This window comes from Moschus berezovskii, chromosome 2, assembly GCF_049115385.1.
Source record: "Moschus berezovskii isolate FMDL1 chromosome 2, NW_MosBer_1.0, whole genome shotgun sequence".
Classification (NCBI taxonomy): Eukaryota; Metazoa; Chordata; class Mammalia; order Artiodactyla; family Moschidae; genus Moschus; species Moschus berezovskii.
The window spans coordinates 121,891,399-121,908,075 of record NC_142461.1 but is presented as its reverse complement, the minus strand read 5'-3'; the positions used below and the strand labels follow the sequence as shown (position 1 = coordinate 121,908,075).

At 37.7% G+C, this 16,677-nt stretch overlaps 1 protein-coding gene across 5 annotated transcripts in view; it reads left to right on the top strand.

Moving 5' to 3' along the window:
* The window catches only part of ZNF385B (zinc finger protein 385B), a 372,939-nt gene that overhangs the window by 260,622 nt on the left and 95,640 nt on the right, over window positions 1–16,677 (top strand). For all 5 annotated transcript variants that reach the window (XM_055398886.2, XM_055398885.2, XM_055398890.2 and 2 more), the window contains one exon: window positions 8,079–8,221. In XM_055398886.2, the coding sequence (XP_055254861.1) occupies window positions 8,079–8,221 (143 nt within the window). The remainder of the gene's footprint in view (window positions 1–8,078; window positions 8,222–16,677) is intronic.

Below are 16,677 nucleotides of genomic sequence, written 5' to 3'. Positions count from 1 at the left end.
TGAAGATACCAGAATCATTCTTTTTATTGTTGATGGGTTAATTGGTGAATTTTCAGTTTGGGACTATTATATACAGTACTGCTATGGGTATTCTTGTACAGATCATTTCTGTTAGGTATATACTTAGAAGTAGAATTGCTGAGTCATAGCATAAGTGTGTATTCAGTTTTAGTAGACATTGCTAAATCATTTTTCAACATAATTATAACAATTTACACATCGGATAAGAGTTCTAGTTGTACCATATCCTTGTCAGAACTTGATAATCTTCTTTCTTCACAATGGTTACAACAAACATTGTAACAATGGTTACAATGAGGTATGAAGAAATATCTCATGGTTTAATGACTATCCCTAATGACTAATAAAGTCAGGTGCTTTTCATACGTTTATAGGCCGTTTTAGTGTATTTTTGTGAAGTGTCCATTCAAGTCTTATGCCCAGCTTTCCTACTGTGTTCTTTTTCTTACTGATCTGTAGGAGTTTTTTATTCTAGATTGAAGTCCTTTGTCAAAATGTGTATATTGTCAATATTATTTCACACTCTCTGAATGGTCTTTCCATTCCCTTGATTGTGTCTTATCCTTACATTCTTATTCTTAGTAAAGTATATTTATCACTTTTTTCTTTTATAATTATCACTTTTTTGCTTACTGTTAAAGAAACTTTTGCTTACTCCAAGGTCTCAAAGATGTTCTGCTTTTCTCTTTACTGTTGACCTTCTGATCCAAAAAGAGTAAGAATTTCTGAGTGCCTAAGCAAGTTTTAAATTTTAACACATATTTCTATGCTTTTTGTTTATGCAGTCCCTTTCACCATTCTCCCATACCCACCTCTCAAAATATTAACAACTCCTCAGGTTTATCTTAAGAGATAGTTCATCTATGGAAATATTTATGAACCCAGCTCCTAACCAGATCTAATTTCTTTCTCACTGGAGCCTCCTTAAAATTTTGTTAATAATATATGACCACTGACATATCTCGCCTTTTATAAGTATTGATGGATTTAACTATTTATGCTCTCCAGAGATATGGTATAGTGTCAGAGGGATATTGGAATGGTTCTTAACTACAGTAGCTGAAGCTTAATGAACACTTGATAGGTTTTAGGCACAGGGTTAAGTATCTTGTATAGAAGAATCTCCGTTAGTTCTTCTACCAGTCCTACAATGCAGGTATAGAGGTATACAGAAGTAAAATCACTTGTCTAAGATCATACAGCAAGAAAATGGTAGACCTGAAAGTCATCAGTGTTCTCCTGAACAGGTGCTTTTAATGTATACAAAACAGCGTTGCCTAAAGGATTTGCCATAGTATCGTGGTTATTCCAGACCCCTGTGAAAATAAAAAGGATTGATTCCTTCTCAAATTGAGGGGAGAAGCTATATCTCCCTAGACATTCATAGTACCTATTAGTGTATTAAAAACTCCAAGATGTTTTCCAGCAAAAAAACCATTTCAGACTTTGTTGAAACCAGCATCTTCTCTATGTATTTGATGACTCTTTTCCACATAACTTTATAAATAGCCTACTTTTTGGAATAATGGCATGGGCTTTAGAGTTAAACAAACAAGAGTTTGGACTCTGGCCCTACCACATATTAAATGATCTTAATCGCTCTAAGCCTTACCTTTCTCAACTGTATAATGGAGATAATAATGTCAACCTCATAGAGTTGTGTTATAATTTCATAAAATAAATGCCACAAATCACTAGCACAGGACCCAGCATAGAGTAGATTCTCATTAAATGGTAGTTATTATTTTTTTTATTATCTCCTAGCAAGTAAAATAAATTTTGACTCAATTTATACTCCCTATCAGCACTATACCTGTACAGTTGATCTTCTATAAGTATTTACTGAATTAAATAATGCTGTTATTTGGGGAAGGTTATTTTTAGATAAATGTGTGATGGACAGGGAAGCCTAGCATGCTGTAATCCATGGGGTTGCAAAGAACTGGACAGACTGAGCGACTGAACTGAACTGATAGAGCATTTAAAAATCTTATATATTTTAGTTATTTCAGTATTAATACTACATTGAGCTCAAATAAAAGTTTTAACTAATTCCTAGATGCAAAGGAAATCCTAGATTTTAAATCTCTTAGTTTGCTGATAAGATGTTTCTATCTACAACTAGAGAATGTGTCTATACAACTGAGATATCCTCAGATATTCAATTCTGTTACCATAGCATAGTAGTAAAAACAGAATTAAGTAGTCAAATTTCCTGGGTCCGAATCCGGGCTCCTTTTTGTACCATCTATGTGAAATTGGTCTTAACTTCTTTGTGTCTCAGTTTCTCATCTATAAATAGGGCTTAGTAATAGTAGTTTGTTCATTGGATTATTGTAAGTACCTTTGTGTACATAGCTGTGCATATATTCATTTAATATACATTAAGTATATATTTAATAATAATATTAATATATCAGTGATATGTGATAAAATGATATAAGTACATGATTTTATATGTAAATGAGTATATGTGGATATGGTATATACTTATATGCGTGTAGACATGTATACACACGTATGTAACGTGCTAAGGATAGTGCCTAGTATGTACACTGTAAAAATGTGATCTCTGTTACTACGCTGCGTGGCCTTTTCAGAAGCATAATCCTGTATCAGCCACATACACTATTCACATTGTTCCCTCTACCACACTTTGTTTCTTGTTTTTCTCACATGGCAGACTGATAAAAGAATGGAAATGATGAGGGAAGTAGAGGAGGAGCTGTTGATTGGTGACTGTCCTGGCCAAAAAATTACTCAACGTAAGGGGCAACAAAGCTGGAAAGGAAATAAAAAGAAAAATCTGAGTTTAGTGGAAAATCTGAAATGCCACTCATTTGCATTTCTTTAAAGAAATCTATGCGAATTCTATAATCAACATTGTCTCTGCCTAATAGATTTGTATAGTATGTGAACTCTTTTATTTCAGTGCTCACTACAGCAGACATGCATATTGATGATAATGGCATCAGAAGGAACTCCTGCTACCGGTTACAGATGTAGAGTTGATTTCATTCTGTAAACGCTTCTCCATGCACGCTTTCTTTGACTCTGGCATACCCTCTAAAAATGAGGTGTTTTGTTTGTTGGTATTTTGTTATATAAAGAAGAACCTCTAGCGAAAACCTGAATAGACCTTCAGAGTCTGTTTCTAAAGGTCAAAGACTACAGTCATTTCCAGCATTACCTGCTCCTCTACTGAGGTTTTATTGTGCTGGATTGTAGCATAATCCATTGACATAATAAGGCACCTATTATGTTACAGAGGCAGTAGTGAGTTGATTTTCAAATATTATTGGTTTCAGAGTACAATGAATACAACTTGGCTTTTACCATCAAAATGAAATTTATGAGAGAGAGCTAATTGCATTCTTGTGGGAGAATATATGGATGTGTGGAATTTCTACAGTGAGAGCGGTGACTGTTAGATCTTTGGGGTGTTCAAAGGAATTTGATGTAAATAAATAAATGTATATTTATAGTGATATGAAAAGCCTTATATTCAAATAAGGTGGATCCCTATTATGACTCAATTTATTATGATATATATAAGATTATATCCTAAACTTTGAGACAGAAATACACATAGGAAGCATTTTACATAATACTGCCAAATTGTTGGTATAAAAGACAGTATTGGCTGTCCCATGAGAATAGCATCATAATAGGAACATTATACCACCCTTTGTGTTGAAATACCTGCTCATTATATTTTCACTCCTTTTGTTCCTCAGTGAGTCCTTGAGTTTTAGAAAAATTAAGCATTTTCTTGCGGGGTGCAGTGCATTTTGTCCCGATTGCTGCTTATATCTCCCACTGACTTTTGGGCATCCTGAGGTGAGGGGAAATGTTCCCCAGCAACAGCAGCAGCAGCTAAATCTGGAATAAAATGACAGAGGGGTCAAAGCTCAAACTAACTTGTGCAAAATGTGCAGTTTATTCTACTTATTTTCCATTTGCAGAAACATCCTTTGAAGCAATCAATTTTGGTGAAGTGATTAAAGAGCAGGTTTTAAAAGTGAAAACAGCAAGGCTGAGGTGAGGGAATTGATGAAAGCATAGTTAATATTTATTCAGAAGATCTACCAGTACTTTAAAACAATCTGTGTTTAACATGGCAAATTGTCTGGCATTAAAATGCTAATGAAATGGTAAACAACTGCTAAGTTTTTTATGCTAATGAATGGTGGCAGCTAAGTAGTTCTCAAGCCCTGTCTTTATTAGCACAGAGATTTGATTGGATAAGGGGGATCATTGTGCATTCTGACCTTTGTTGATGGAGCAATCTGTTTGTCAAGTTCCATGCTGCAGTCTATTTGATTTGAGTTTGTTAGTACAAAGTGACTCTTGCAGGCTCTCAGGGGCCATGTATTACCGTGTTATCAGAGCCACCATTGTGGGCTTAGAGAAAGAATTTTGTTTCCCTTTGTGAGACCCACACTGGCAAAATATTATCCATGTGTTCATTGGGCATATTAAAAGACAGAAGTTGACTGAGTAAATGTTGAAGATCTAATTGGTTTTGTTGAACGATTCACGCATCAGACAGCATCCCCACAGTGAACAGGCTACAGAGAGGGAAGATTTTGCTGACCTAAAAAAAATGCACAACGTGAGAGTTGTGAGTTACGTTTTATTGGGGGCAAAATGAAGACTATAGCCCGGGAGACAGCAATTCAGATAGCTCTGAGAAACTACTTCAAAGAGGTATGGAGGGAAGTCAGTGTGTATATCCTTTTGGTGAAGGGGGAGTACATGCAGTCAAATAAATATTTTTTGCAGAAGGTTTCTGCTAGTCATGAGGAATCGGCATCACCATGAAGGATTTTAGTGCTTTTCTAGATATGAGGAGATGCAAGAATTGGCCTTATAAAAAATCAGATCCTGAAAATATCTGTCTGAAGACCTGTTCTGGCAGATTTTCTAAGAGCACAGAGCGTGTCACTTCTACTCTCTGAGCTCCTTTCAGCGGGATGCTGCAAGTCAGCAGCGACAGCAGCACCTGATTTAATCCTTGTAGAGGAGGATGGCAAGCGCCAGTGGCAAATGACAGTTTGTAGTTGATGATTTTTAAAGGCATGGCAAGAAAATCATAAACAAAAGGGATTATTTCAAACCTAAGTAACCTATCTATGGGGGACAGAAGGAGTCTGTATGAAAGATTACCTCATTTTCCTTTGGTCGATGGAGAGGTCCCACGTGACCAGTTGCCTCATTGGTGCTCACCGGAAGATTCCACATTCTTGGGTAGGTTTACATTCCTAGGTTGTAACTGCAGTTAGGTTAGGTACTAGCACAAGTGACTCCATTTTAGGTCTTTTCTTTTTTAACAGGCAGCTATAAGTATACTGTATATTTTTATACTTTAGACTTTTGACAACTATAATAGCTATAAATTGTAATAGGCCATTGATCTAATATAAGAAATATCTGTCTTTCAACTTAGCTAAGATTTTGAAGCAAAGCTTTTAAGATAAATATTTTAGTAAATGCCTCTGTAGCATTTGACACATTGATATAATACATCATCTTGGATCTATAAGCTCTGAAGTTAGCAAGGAATGTAACATTACCTAATTAGAAGAACGATGTGTAATTAAATGCAAGGTGGTTATGTGAATGCCCAGTTGAGATCAAAGTATTTACTTTGTAGGGCCTTGCACATCACAGACAGTCAAATATATATCAAATAAAGAAGGAATTATTTTTTAAGTGAAGAAAAAATAGAGTATTTACTTTGACATCAGGGGAAAAAAAAGAACATCTCTGTTTGATCTATGCTTTTAGCTAATTCTCTTTTTGCTGAGCCCTACTCTATATTCCCTAATGCCTGGATTGACTTAAAGACTTGCCATTAGAGATAAATGCTTTAGACGCCCTTCTCATTTTTCCTGTTTTTAGGATCAGTGTATATAAGGTATGACAATCTTTTAACACTATTGCCAATAATGTTCTGGGATGATTTGAAAAATGATAGAGTTTACTAAGGAAGTTCCTTACAAAAAAAATCACTGAAATAAAAATTTTAGCTATTCTGAGACACTATGAAAAAAGACTGATGGAAATTTTAATAGTCGGAGCATTTTCCCATGTTGTTCATTTCTCCTTGAAGTCAACAGGGGATTTTAGGCATGTAATTATTTGTGGTCCTATAGGACTTCCCTGGTAGCTCAGCTGATAAAGAATCTGCCTGCAATGCAAGAGACACCAGTTCAATTCCTGGGTTGGGAAGATGCCCTAGAGAAGGGATAGGCTATCCAGTCCAGTATTCTTGGTCTTCCCTGGTGGCTCAGATGGTAAAGAATCTGCCCGCAATGCAGGGTATCTAGGTTCAATCCCTGGATTGGGAAGATTCCCTGGAAGAGGGCATGGCAACCCACCCACTGTTCTTGCCTGGAAAATCTCCATGGACAGAGGAACCTGGTGGGCTACAGTCCATGGAGTTCCAAAGAGTCAGACACTACTGAGTGACTAAGCACAGCACATTATCAGCATGTCAGAGAAAATTGGAACCTTCATACACTGCTAGTGGTAGTATAAAATGGTTTACCCATTTGGGGAGACAGCCTGAGAGTTCTCAAAAGGTTAAACCATTTGACTATCAAATGACCCAACAATCCCCAGTTCCACTTTTAGGTGTATATCTAAGTGAACTAAAAACATTGTCACACAAAAATTTATAAACAAATGTTCATATCAGCATTATTCATAATGGCCCCAAAGTGTAAACAGCCCAAATATCCATCAACTGATGAATAAATAATAAAAAATGGTACAATTACAATAGAATATTGTTAATCGTTAAAAAGGAATGACATTCTGATACATGCTACAACATGAATGCATATTAAAAGCATGCCAAGTAAAAGAAAACAGTCATAAAAGACCTCGTATTATGTGACTTCATTTATGTGAAATGTCCAGAGAGACAAATCTATAGAGACAGAAAGTAGATCAGTGGCTACCAAGAGCTGGAGGTATTGGGACAAAGTGAGAGTGACTGCTTATAAGTATGGAGTTTCTTTTAGGGATCATGAAAATCTAATATTGATTATGGTCCTGGTTGCACAGGGCTCTGAATGTCTGAAAATCATTAAATTGTACACTCTAAGTGTGTGAATTTTATCTTTATATGCCTGTCATATTTTGTTTAAAAAGGGCATATCAGAGCCTGTCTCCCAGAGAGCCACCTGCACTAGCAGTTACTGATCTGCAGTATGTAGAGACTACAGACTAAAAAAAATGTATGTTATGGTGGAAAGGAGTGTTTTAAATCTCCTACAGACAGGTTATACCAGATATATAAAGACAACTAATAGAATTGTTAAAGGGATAGTTACTAAAATAATACAAGGCTCATTAGAAATAAAAGGTGAAATAAAAAATTTGATTCCAACTCCTCTGTGTCCCTCCAAAACCCTGGCACATCATCATCCTGTTTGGATTCTCTAACTCTCCAGTGTCTAGACTAAGGACAACCTTCTAATTGTTTTTTTAGAGAACAAATTGTCCAAGTGATAACTTTCTTGGAAGTAGACCATAACTATGAGTTCAAGGTTTCTTCCTTGGGTGAAAACCCTATGCCTATCTCTGATTTGCATAAAATGCTCCCACTGGCCAGTCAATAATTATGAATAATAAAGAGCATCTGGCTTCAAGAGGCTCCTCCCCTCCCCTCTCCTACATTTGTTGGCCAGTTGGAGGCAAGAGTTGAACAAGAGGATGATATTCTGCCCCACATGCCAGCAGGGTCTGTGTACTGTGTGTCTCAGCAGAGTCTGAGCAGCCCTGGCCTTTGCCATAGGGAAGCATCCTGTATCACTGTCATAGACTTTGAGCAAGAAGACCCTTTTTAACAGTATTTTCTCCTCCTGTGCCATTTACTGACTGCCAGCATAACTCTGTGGTGGTTTACTTGCTAAGTCATGTCCAACGACTTGGCATAACTCTTGCTTGCAGGTTGCAGCTCAGCAGTCTTGTTTCTATGCTTTAAGTTGGGGAGGGAGATGGATGTGAGCAAGAGGTTAAATTCATTTTCATTTTGTTCTTGGCAGGCGGTACATGCCATACTACTACCCTTCCTGCTCTTGTGCGCACACCTACCCTGATGATGCAGCCTTCACTGGATATCAAACCATTTATGTCATTTCCAGTGGACAGTAATTCTGCTGTTGGGCTCTTTCCAAATTTTAACACAGTGAGTACATGCATTTTTATTTTATTTATCTCCTTCTCAATCTCTTTCATTACAGTTGTGAATAGGCAGTAGATGTGACCTGTGCCCAAGTGTGTAATTTTATACCATATATTGGTTATGCAACTCAGCTGTATTATGCAAGATAATGCTTCACCCATGGGAATTAATCCAAACAAAGCCAGCATATTTATTTTACAAATATTTACGCAGGCAACTTTCCCCTGTTGCTTTGTGCAGTTTTGATAGACTTTTCAGGGACTTCAGAACCTGTGTTATTCTGGGATGCTGTTCCCATGCTCAGGAACACAATTTAGAGATCTCAAGTCACATTGATTTTTCCCTGCTACTAGAAAGAAGAAAAAAATGTGTATGTTTCATCTCCCCGGGGACATTTTTATTTGAAAGATTTTTTTAGATAAAGACTCTTACACAAACAGAAATTTTATTTGGAAGCTATTGTAGATTATGTGAATCTGATACTATTATTAAAAAGAAAAAATTCACTTTAGATCTACATGTTAGTTGTCCACATGATACTTTGACATTCCTTTTAAAACATGATAAATATTAGTGAATTACCTGTAATTGCCAATGTTCTTTATTCAGGGAAGCTAACCTTTTATCTGAATGAAAGACAGTTTTTATAGGTATGCCACGTGGAGCATGACACCCTTCAACAGTAGAATTCCACCCAAAATCTGTCCATAGCCAACTTCTAAGCTTACAGTAAAAGAAAAGTTTAACTGTTGAGGTCCTTTAATGGACTGGAATCTGGTGGTCCAGAGTCGACCGATAAGAAAGTAAAGGAGAGAGAAAGAGGCTGATGTTCCTTGGTTTATGCAGAAAGTCAATAAAGCCCCTGGCACAGGGCTTGCTCTGTTCACGAAGGCCTCAGGTGCCCTCTTAATGGGGTGAAAGCACAGAGCGCCTTCTCGAGAGGGTCTTAGAAGCCCGGGCAAGAAAGTGAACCCAGAGAGCCTCTACGCTCCAGAAATTAGCCTGAAGAGAGAGAGAGAGAGAGAGAAAGCAAGACACGGGGACCAAAGCTCTGACGGAGCAAAGGTGTTGTAATCAACATGGTGTGGGCATTTATACTGTAGTTATTCTCAGCAAAGATAAAGATTAAAATTCCAGACTTACAAAACCTAGGCGATCCATATTAAAGAGAGAGGGTTGTAAATAATCACTTTTACCATGTGGTTCATAAAAAGGAAGAGGGAACTTATCACTGTATAGAAAAACTAACAAAGGAAATGCCTAGATTCCTCAGCCCCTGGGAGAGGCTTGCCTCTCCTCTTAATTCCTGAATATTCAGGAATTAATAAGGAACAGAGAATTCCTGACAGATCCAAAACAGCACACAGGAAGTCTCCTGTTAGATGCTTCCTGAAAGTTAACCAGTTCAGATAATTGCATAAATTATGTCTGTTCAGTCAATGAATACAGCTGGTTGGGGCATGATGGTCTACATGAATGATCCAGCATTATAGAATAGAAGCTACCATAATCAAGAAAAAGAACTGCATCATCAGCATCACCAGACAGGGGACATCTGAAGCACTGCCAAATATTTCCTTCTGCAGATTTATCTTCTGTATGAAGTGAAAACAGCAACAGGACTTTTCCTCAAGGATTGTGAATAAAATCTGCTGACAGGCCTTCTGTCATAACTTAGGCCTTGTAAGTTAATTAAAGGGTCATTGGTCAGCCAGCTTTTTAAAAGAACACTAGCCTTGACTTAGCAAGTAAATGTTTGAATGTTTTCATCTCCTTGGAGTTTTTCAAACACAAGTCACACAATGTTTTTTAAAGGCCTAAAACGGTGAACACTATTTCTAGTGAAGTGGAGCAGTTCAGTAAGATAAATCACACCGGCTCTGGTCACATTAATCCGTCAGGAGTGACCATGCCAAAGCAACACATTGTGCCCTTTTAGAGAATGAACTGAAGCATGCCTATTCTCTCCTGTGTCTAAACATGGGTGATCCATTCCAGACAAAATTGAATTAAGCTATACTTCTGAAAACATTTATTAGATATTCGTGTTTTGATTAATGTACATTTGAAAGACGGCGTTTGTAACCTCTGCAGAACTCCAGTCACTGTCAGGAAGCAGAACTGAAAATGTGAGGAAGCATAAATGCCTCCCATGGTGGCTCACCTCTCTGCATTCTTTTTTTTAACACAAGTAGTACTTATGGCAGCCCACTCCAGTGCTCTTGCCTGGAAAATCCCACGGACGGAGGAGCCTGGTGGGCTGCAGTCCATGGGGTCACAAAGAGTCAGACACGACTGAGAGACTTCACTTTCACTTTTCACTTTCATGCATTGGAGAAGGAAATGGCAATCCACTCCAGTGTTCTTGCCTGGAGAATCCCAGGGACGGGGGAGCCTGGTGGGCTGCAGTCCATGGGGTCTACGGGGTCGTACAGAGTCCGACACGACTGAAGCGACTTAGCAGCAGCAGCAGTACTTATTTCAAAAATTCAAATAAACCATTAACATTCAAACAAAATGTCAGAGTCACCATTCCCTACTGCTGTAGATACACTCCCTTCACTAGAAAAAAGTGCTCTCAGCAGCAGGTCTGCATTCTTCCAGCCCCTTCTAGAAGTATGTTATGTACATATATAACAGGAACCTACCATCTGATTAGTGCTATTCTCTAAGTCACTTTCAGAGAACTTCCAAATGTCTTACATAGACATCTCTGTTTTTAATGGCTATAAAGCAACAGTGGATAGAATATTTTATAAGTTTAAAGAAAAAAAAAACAGCCTTATAGTGGCTTGTTAATGTCGTGTAGGGCTTACAAGATGCACTGATGTTAGTCACTCAGTCATATACAGCTCTTTGCAGCCCCATAGATCCCACCAGACTTCTCTGTCCATGGGATTCTCCAGGCAAGAATACTGAGTGGATTGCCATGCCCTCCTCCAGGAGAATCTTCCCAACACAGGGATCGAATTCAGGTCTCCTGCATTGCAGGCAGATTCTGAGACACCATAGCAATTAACCATATGATATATTAATATTTGGGAGGCGCCAATGGCACCCCACTCCAGTACTCTTGCCTGGAAAATCCCATGGACGAAGGAGCCTGGTAGGCTGCAGTCCATGGGGTCACACAGAGTCGGACACAACTGAAGTGACTTAGCAGCAGCATATTAATATTTGAGAAAATCCAAGGAATAATTCTACTAGTAGAATTTCATTGTTTTTTCTTCTAAGAGGCAAATGAACTTGTAACTTTCAAATGAAAATATTTTCTCGTGAAAGTGAAGAATATAGCAAAGAACTGCCTGATATAATCATTTTATTCTCTCTATATTATATCCAAGACATTTATTGGATAGATAGTTCTTCTGGTAATGTATTAAAAATTAAGTCATTGCAAGTGAGACCCTCTATCATCTTGCAAAAAAACTGAATTTATGGGATCATTGGGTTACCTATGATTTTTCACTGATTTGAAGTTTCAATTACTCTAATCCTTTTCCTATTGTCTTTTCCATCCCAGTGTCTAATTCACCCAACAGACTTCCCAGGGCAATTTCATAGAAGTCACTGTCCACACTTTCCTAGGAAAATAGTTTTACATCACTACTAATAATTATACTGGATTATTGTATTTTGCGATGTTTTACATTCTTCAAAGGACTCTTAGAACGTTTTAGTCCACCATGATTATTATTCCTATTGTCTCCATGAGGCAAAGGCATTAGTGAAGGAAGAACTGAGTCTTGAATGAGAATCTTCTAACTTCGAAAGTGATGTTCTGGCTCTTCCGTGTCCTTGGCTCTTTTGGTCCATGTCACCTCCCACATCATTCAGTGTGAACAAAGCTCAATCAGAAATCTTCTGTGCTCTTTTTGGCAGCTTGGTAGACAATTTTCAGCAGAATCATTAAGCAGAAAGAGGAAAGGATTTTTTGAATGTGTAAAATAGACCTCTGCAAACAATATCTATGAAGCAGGATGTATTTTGAAAAGTTATAATTTCTTATTAGCAAATTTTAAAAGTATATTCTATTCAGTAGTCTCTGTGTTCTTTGAGAACCAACATGAATGCTACCGTAATCACTTCATTTTTAGGTCAAGAATAATATTAGTAAATTTAAGAAGTATATTTTAACTCACAACTGTTAGAAGAATGAACAGTGTACTCTGAGACCACAGCTGAAAGCTTTGGAAGTTCCGAGTTGTGCTGTTTTCTCTAAGTGGATTAAAAATACATATGTGAAGTAATGATTTCCTCCTGTTTTTATAGTGGAGTATGATACTGTTACACAATAAACACAGCAAGAATGAAATGGGATTCTGTCATATCTGAAAGCAGAATAGGTGGCTCTTCTATACGAGATTGTATGCAATGAAGATCCCTACTTCGCAGTATTCATTTAGTGGCCATCTTCCCTTACAACAAATCTCTCTCATTGTTTATGGGTGAGAATAAGCAAAAAATTCAAGAACACTGTTGAAGGAGAGTTCTGAGGAGACATGCTAGGGAAAATGGGGTTTGGCTCACTGCTATTTTGTGGTGGACTGTGTGTCAAGGGTACGTGTCTGGAGAATGAAGATGTTAGCTCTGCTCTTCAGGAGTTATACTTCACAGAGGGACTATTTGAGCCTCTTACAGGTGAAAGACTGAGCAAACCAAAAGGTAAATTTTTTTAAGATCTTGACCTTTTTATCTAAAGCTTGATAGGCTTTCCTGCCAGGCAAGTCACTGAGGCTCACTTCCACCATGCTACCCAACCTTCCTTTATTTGTCATTCAGGGCCCAACATAGATAGCACCTCCTTCACAGGAAACTTTCTATGACTCTTCCAGTCTGACTTAAGTGCCCATCCTCTGTATTCCCAAAGTAGCTCCCAATTGCACCATATTTACCCTGATTTACCATCAATCTTCACTGGAGTGTCAGACTCTTGAGAACAGGGGCTATATTTTGTTTGTATGCTTTGTGTCTGGCACAGTTGCTCAATAAAACGTTTTTGAAGGAAGGATAGAGGAAAGGGCTCTAGATCCTCAGTTTTTAATGTTCCTGGTACCCCATCTAGCAAAGGGAATTTCAGCATTTCTGAGCCCTGAGGTCAAGGTGATAAGAGCAGGTGTTTACTTTTATTTTCCTGAGAATTGTCATCCTTTTTTTAGTTTAAAAGGAGTAATTAGATATAAACTTTTCTCTACCTATAGTTCTGGCTTTCTGTGTGTGGATGGCATGGAAACTCTACAAATACCAACTGCATTCTTTGTCCTAGGTCCTAGTCTCAGGAGCATTTAGTTTAAAATCAAGGTCATTAGTTATGGAATTAACATTTCATATGAAAACACAGTATATGAACTAAAGAGTACTGGGTTTGGGGAAGGAGATAAACAAAAACTTAAAACAAGAATACCATAGTGCCCAAGAAGCTTATAAGAAATAGAATTAATGAGTAAGAAAAGGCAAGATAATATAATCAGTTCAGTTCAGTTCAGTCGCTCAGTCGTGTCCGACTCTCCGCGACCCCATGAATCACAGCACGCCAGGCCTCCCTGTCCATCACCAACTCCCGGAGTACACTCAAACTCATGTCCACAGAGTCGGTGATGCCATCCAGCCATCTCATTCTCCGTCGTCCCCTTCTCCTTCCGCCCCCAACCTTTCCCAGCATCAGAGTCTTTTCCAGTGAGTCAACTCGTCGCATGAGGTGGCCAAAGTATTGCAGTTTCAGCTTTTGCATCAGTCCCTCCAATGAACATCCAGGATTGATCTCCTTTAGAATGGACTGGTTGGATCTCCTTGCGTATAAGGGACTCTCAAGAGTCTTCTCCAACACCACAGTTCAAAAGCATCGATTCTTCAGCAATCAGCCTTCTTCACAGTCCAACTCTCACATCCATACATGACCACGGGAAAAACCATAGCCTTGACTAGATGGACCTTGGTTGGCAAAGTAATGTCTCTGCTTTTTAATATACTATCAAGGTTGGTCATAACTTTCCTTCCCAGGAGCAAGCGTCTTTTAATTTCATGGCTGCAATCAGCATCTGCAGTGATTTTGGAGCCCAAAAAAACAAAGTCTGACACTGTTTCCACTGTTTTTCCATCTATTTCCCATGAATAACCCCCCCCAAATAGATAAAGGGAAAATAGTTACTGAACTTTATATTGTTCAAGAACGGCCAGAAAGAATGAATTTTTGCATCCCAATAGAACTATTTTCTTTATTTTGTTATTCACTTTACTTAAATTTGCAAAGTACTTCATGGCCATCCTTTAATTTTTGTGCATGATTTTTTTTAGCTGGCAAATATATATAATTATTTCTTCCTATTAGAATCAGAATCTCCCAATCATTTATTGTGGATTCCATTTTTTATCTTCCTCTTGCCTGGATAATACTTGGTATTTAATACTTGGTGTTCTATACCTGGATAATACATGGTTATCCTTAATAAGAGACATCTTCAAATTTTGAATAAGTTGCATACGTACCATGATGGATCATGTCAACTTAATATGATAAAATAGGTCCATTTTGTAGGCATACCTGCACACATGCTGTTATGGACTGAATATGTCCTCCTCCCCAAATTCACATATTGAAGCTCAAATACCTGATAATACTTAGAAATTGGGCCTTTGAGAGAAAATTAGTTAGATGAGGTCATGAGGGTGGTGCTCTTATAATGTGATTAGTGCCCTCTTAAGTAGAGACACCAGAAAGCTATTCCTTTATCTACCGTGTGAGAACATAGTGAAAAGGAAGCCATCTGCAAGCAGAAAGACAGCTCTTACCATAACCTGACTGTGCTGGTGCCCTTGATCTTGGGCTGTTAGCCTCCAAGATTGTGAGAAATTTATTTCTGTTGTTTCATCCACCCAGTCCATGGTATTTTGTTATGGCAGCTCCAGCAGACTACGACACATGCAGCCTATATATTGCTTTTGTTTTTGTTGTTGCTCATTTTCTAAATCATGTCCAACTTTTTCAAGTTTCTTTTTGACAGTCACGTATTAGATATATGCACAGATATATTTGTGTGATGCTCCAGAGCTATAGCTATAATCAAGAACCCCCGTAAGACCACAGTTATCTGTCAGTTTCTCTGCTGATTGGCAGTTATTTTCCATGCCTGTTTATTTCAAATGTCTTTGTGAGTCCTGCCATGTTTTTGCATCTCCTCCAGGAAAGGATACACACAATGAAGGTCACTGATACTTTATTGCAAGAGGCTCAATGATCTTATTTTTGAGGAAAAAAAAATGGATTTTTATTACCTACCTTGAAATTATTTTTTTCCTGACTCATGAGCAAACTTGTGGAGAAGAATAAAGATTATTTCTATTGTATAAAGTCCCAAATTGCTATATGATTCTTTGAATCATCCATAACAAGTTGTAGAATGAGAAATATGTTTACCATTTATTTTATCGTTCTAAATTCTTTGAGATTCTGGATCATTCATAGTTTGTGATTTCAATGACTATTTAAATTTTTTCTTTCTTTTAGTAGAAATAATCGTATATTTATCAAGGAGGTCCAAAATAAAGAAATCAGGAATCAAACTCACATTCACTTTGCTGTGAATTCATGCCATGTTTCTCATGAGATGTTACTGTAAGGAAACCTGAAGTAAGCTAGAACATTCCATTTTTACCTGCCTTTAAAATCTATATCAATTTAATGAAGTCCTTAGATTGTGTTCAAATACCCCATTTCTCTTTTTACTCTTGAAATCCTTTTAGAATATATAGATATTATTGATATGGTATGTATACATGCATGTATGCTTACATAATATGTGGCCATATATGTACTCTGTCCTCAATGAAATTATTTGTTCAAGGCATCCAGGAGAAAACATGCATTCACAACCACTTGTAGAATGTCTACATGTGCCAGTCTTTGTGCTAAGGAGGAGTAATAGTGAATAAGACAGAAGCTGCTCTCACTATCTGGCAGATATTACTTCTTCCTCTTGTTTAATTTGTCATCAGATAACAGAGGATTCTGCTTATAATGAATAGTGAAGTCAGTTGATAAAAGCTGCCAAGAAACATCAGGTTAAGACCTTGATGGACCTTTGCAGGGTCAGGAATCACAAGGTTTCAGGAGCATGTGAAAAGAGGAACCTATAGTTCCACCATGCTGTGTCCTCTTTCATGTCCCTTTCATTATCCTAGCCTCAACCTCACATGGCTCTGGAGCCTCATCTTCAGTGCTAGAGTTTCAAGGATTATGTGTACTTGGAGGGCACATCAGATTTTCTGGCAAGACAGATCTTCAGTCTTGGCGCTGTCCCAGGTCAGCATTTTTTAGAGTAGAGTCAACTTGGCAAAATTGTCTGTGTCAGGCCCTCTTTTTAAAAAATGTATCTTATTCTTAACAAGTCTCCAGCTAATTAAAAGAAGAAACCAACAACAACCTTGTTCCTAGGTTCTTGCAGTGACCAGGCCTTTCTATG